Below are 4,586 nucleotides of genomic sequence, written 5' to 3'. Positions count from 1 at the left end.
AAATACTAAAATACTAAAATAGTATATATAAAAGGAATAATATTATAAAAGTCCTAAATTTTTAACGCGTAACTGGAAAAAGACCTAATATTTTTTATTATTATTGCTATGGCCACAACTTTCTCGCAGGATTATTACTCTAGCCCACTTAACGAGTTTCATGGTTAACTTGGTTAAAGTTTTTGCAAAATCAGTCCTAAAAAGTTCAAATTTAGTCCCTGAGGTTTGCAAAAATTACACCACATGGTTTTTTAACTTTATTTATTTTCATTTTTTAATATATATACATTTTTTTATAAATATATATACATTTTTTATTTTCTTTTTTTATATACTTTATTTATTTTCATTTTTTAACTTTATTTTTCAACAATTTGATTTTTTTACCTTTTATACCTTTTGTTTTCTATTTTTTTCTTTCTTAGTTATCTATGGTTTTTCAAATGTTTTTATTTATTTTGATTCAAGTAAACGAACTCGAATTTAATATAAATTACTATATCAAGTTTTTTATAGAGACCGATTATTATTATTATTATTATTATTATTATTATTATTTTCTTTTAGTCTATTATCAAATTGAAAAATATTATCTTGAATTTAAACTATTGATATCATATATAAAAATATGATTTAATTTCCAAGTTATATAACACATTGAAACACTAATTCTCAATAAACAAGCTATTTTTTTTTAATTTCCATTTTTTCGTAACATAAATATAATAGCACTAAAGAAAAAAAGTAAAAAGAAAATAAGTTGGACCGAAATTACAAATATAAACATAACAAATTTATTTACTTGAATAAAAATAAAAAAAATTACAAAAACTATAAATTATATAAATTGTAATATAATCTAATATATTAATACATTTTATATTTTTTGAAAAAGGTCAATAAAAAGTTAAAAATACAAAAAATAAAAACAAATAATTGGAAAACAAATAAAAAATAAATAAATAAAGATGAAAAAATTAAAATATAATACGAAAAGAAATATAAAAAAAAAACTAAAAAAAAACTCTAATATACTCTATATATACACTATAAAATAGAAAAAAAAGGTAAAAAGGTAATAAAAAAATCAAATTGATGAAAAATAAAATTAAAAAATGAAAATAAATAAAGTATATACAAAAACGAAAATAAAAAATGTATATATATTTATAAAAAAACCGAAAATAAATAAAGTATACAAAAAACGAAAAATAAAGTTAAAACATTATGTGGTGTAATTTTTTGCAAACCTCAGGGACCAAATTTGAATTTTGGGACTGATTTTGCAAAAAAATTAACCAAGTTAACCATGAAACTCGTTAAATGGGCTAGAGTGATAATTGTGCGAGAAAGTTGTGGCTAAAACAATAATAAAAAAAATATTAAAGCTTTTTCTAATTACAGGTTAAAAATTTAGGACTTTTATAATATTAGTCCTGTATAAAATAGTAAGCGTAGGCTCGCCTAAACTAAACGGCGGTAAAAACCCGCCCCGAACCCGAAAAGTACCGGGAACGGTCTATGAGGTTTTTGACACCCATACGGCCCTACGCCCTTTGCCGGCTCTACTCTCGATTGCTCCAATAAACTGAGCTCGAGGCTTTGAGCTTTGAAGCAGATGAAAGCAAGCTGACAATGGTTCAGGAAGATAGCGGTGGTGATGCTGAAGCCATCCTTCCTCCATGGCTCTACCTACTTTCTGCATTTCTCTCCATGGAACCATCGGATTCCATAATATCCATTTCCAGGTAAGCCGTTAACCCTGCCGGCTAACTGAACATCACCTTCTTCTGATTCACTCTGCTTGAAGAACCTAATACCCCACTGTTCGTTTCTTTATTCTAACATCGTTCAGTTCGATATGATTTTTGTGAAACAAATGAAACCCTAGGGACTGTGGTGGTGGTGCAATTACGGAGAGCGTTCAGAACTTCGTTTGGGAACATTGTATTAGCAGAGTAGTGAGTACCTTTTCGTAATACTGTTTTTCATTAACAATTTTCTGATTTTCAGTATTTGATTCAACATAGGGTTTAGGGTTTTATACACACCGATCATTTCTCAAACATTTAAACAAACACATAATATGACTCGCGAATAATTAAATATCTCTAGTATTATCAAAGCACTCTATTGACATTTGGTTGTTTGCTTAAGAGGATTATAAGTACCACCACAGAAGAAGCTTGATTTTGTTTTAATGTCCCCATTGCAGGATAGAAAAGCTCATGCACCTTACATAAGGTCTTTCCTTAAAAAGTTTATTCTTGAAATTGAGTCTGAAGGTGCTGTTGTTGTTGATGAACTTTATGAAGAATTAGCATTTTACATGGCTTCATTAAAGGTACACACATGCTATCATTTCTTTTCATCTTACTTCTGTTGCAGAAGAAGAATAATAAAGATAAAGGTTTTAAGGTTCATTGATATATGCTATGTTCTATCTACAAGGGCTATAATTTCAAGGGAGACTCAAGGATTGTTAGGAAAATCTCATTTCTTTACCCTCCTGGTAAGTGTATTTCAACAATGAGATACATACATCATTTCATAATTTTCATTTTCATTTGTAATTTTTGGTTTCTTATGAAGATCATGTTGAAGCTCAGATTTGCCAAAATCCAAAGAAAGTAGTAGCACCACTTTATTGTTCACTTAATATGCTTGAAGGAGATACTGGGTAGGTATCATTGCTACTAGTAGTGTTATAACTTTTTGTGGGTTTTTGGATTTTATATGCATTATGTATATTACAATGTGCATTTGTAACAATTAAAATATTTATTTCAGGTGTTCCTTATGGCCCTCGAGCTTGTTCTTATCAGAGTTTATTCTTTCTTGTCCAGAATTATTCTCAATGAAGTCATGTTTTGAGGTATGATATATGTTTGGATACAATTCCTAGATTAATCGCGAGAAAGTTACATTTTTGGTCCCTAAGTATAGCTAATTTTTTCAATTTTGGTCCCAAAAATGTAACCGACTCTTTAAATATTTTAACTTATTTTTTCATCTGATGTTTTTGTTTCTGTCTATCTATGAGAGCAGCTTGGATCAGGTGTTGGTTTGGTTGGCATATGTCTGGCACATGTGAAACCCACCAAGGCAAGTCTCTACTCCCTCTGTCAAAATTTACAATTTAGCCCCTGAACTTTGTTTATTTATGTTTATGTCCCATCTTTAAAGAAGTTTAAAATTTGGCAAGTTTCAAAAATTACAAAGCGACCCCTGAAACATATCATATTGCTAATGCAGGTGGTTCTAAGTGATGGTGACCTGTCAACTTTAGCCAATTTGAAAGTCAACTTAGACTTAAATCAGATGAATGCCCATGTCGAATGCTTACATCTACCATGGGAATCTGCACTTGAGAATGACCTTCAAAATCTTAAGCCAGATATAGTGTAAGCACTTCAAATATGTACTTGTAGCCCTGTTTGTTTCATTGTGTACTAACTCAAAAAGTATGTGCAAAAGACGAAAATGCCCTTCTTATCTTAATGAGCATATTTATCCCTTTCCCTTATTTTCTCCTATTTATGCATGTGTAGGTTGGGGGCAGATGTGATATATGATCCGCAATGCATTCCGCATTTAGTTCGTGTGATTTCCGCTCTGTTGACCACAAAAAAGTCAAACTCCATTCATGGAGACAAAGACAATGAGTTTTTTGTTGCATCAAGAGGAAAACCTGTTGCATATATTGCATCTGTGGTGCGGAATATTGACACTTTTAATTATTTTCTTAAGGTGGCAAAAGAGGCAAATCTTAGAGTTGTGGATATCACTCAAAATGTGAAGATGTATGATTTTCTTCCTTACATGCGATCTTACCAAAGATCATATGTAAGATTACTTGAGATTTGTTACTCATTTCATTAGATCAATTTATTGAAAAGGATATTAATGTATCAAAACCGTTTTTAATATTTATGTAAATTGTTAAGGTGATTTGGACGTATTTGGATAAGGTTAGTATCAAGGTTGTTAAGATTGAGATCCTACGTACAATCGTTTTCGGATTTCCAAGATTGGGATCGGGATCCTAAGATCCCACAAAATAAATCATAAATTTAATTTTAATTTTAAAAATGAAAAATATTTCAAACATTCGATTTTTCATTCAAAAGTTATAAAAATTTCCAAATATTAGTTATAAATCACAATACAAAATGATAAACGGTAAATTGGTAAAGGGTAAAAGACATAAAAACAAAATTTTATTTGCAAAAATAAAAAAAAAAACGGTAAATTGATAAAGGGTAAAAGACATAAAAACAAAATCTCATTTGCAAAAAAAAAAAAAAAAAAAAGAGGGAAGGTAGGATCGGATCCTTATCCTACGATTTTTACAATTCTACCTCAAATACGATCTATTTATGATCCGGCTCGTTTTTCATATCTAGGATCGTACTATACTATGATCAGGATCGTGATTTTGACAACCATGGTTATTATGTTGATCGGTGGTTAGACATAGGAAAAACAAGTGATTTTATGTTAATTTTTATTTTCGGCAAGGGTTAATAAGATAAAAGCATTATATTTTGTCATATTTTTCGCTTTTACCACCTGGTTTTAATTTG

The 4,586-nt window shown here is 29.5% G+C and overlaps 1 protein-coding gene across 1 annotated transcript; it reads left to right on the top strand.

Annotated features, from left to right (window-relative positions):
• The first annotated feature begins 1,530 nt into the window (after nt 1-1,530).
• On the top strand, nt 1,531-3,961 carry LOC145159900 (S-adenosyl-L-methionine-dependent methyltransferases superfamily protein). The gene is made up of 9 exons (XM_079078956.1): nt 1,531-1,748; nt 1,892-1,961; nt 2,216-2,344; nt 2,452-2,512; nt 2,593-2,680; nt 2,791-2,875; nt 3,049-3,105; nt 3,256-3,404; nt 3,552-3,961. Exons 1-9 carry the CDS (start codon nt 1,636-1,638, stop codon nt 3,880-3,882), a joined length of 1,083 nt encoding a protein of 360 aa, XP_078935082.1. The 5' UTR covers nt 1,531-1,635; the 3' UTR covers nt 3,883-3,961.
• The last annotated feature ends 625 nt before the right edge of the window (nt 3,962-4,586 follow it).

Source organism: Lactuca virosa, chromosome 2 (assembly GCF_052849685.1).
Source record: "Lactuca virosa cultivar CGN04683 chromosome 2, Lactuca_virosa_CGN04683_v6, whole genome shotgun sequence".
Classification (NCBI taxonomy): domain Eukaryota; kingdom Viridiplantae; phylum Streptophyta; class Magnoliopsida; order Asterales; family Asteraceae; genus Lactuca; species Lactuca virosa.
This window is presented reverse-complemented; position numbering and strand designations above follow the sequence as displayed.

Bases quoted from the DNA above. Each gene is read 5' to 3' on its own strand.
- LOC145159900 (XM_079078956.1), top strand. From the start codon at position 1,636: ATGGTTCAGGAAGATAGCGGTGGTGATGCTGAAGCCATCCTTCCTCCA. The intron at 1,749-1,891 runs GTAAGCCGTTAA...ATGAAACCCTAG, and splicing joins TCCATAATATCCATTTCCAG to GGACTGTGGTGGTGGTGCAA. The intron at 2,681-2,790 runs GTAGGTATCATT...TATTTATTTCAG, and splicing joins ATGCTTGAAGGAGATACTGG to GTGTTCCTTATGGCCCTCGA.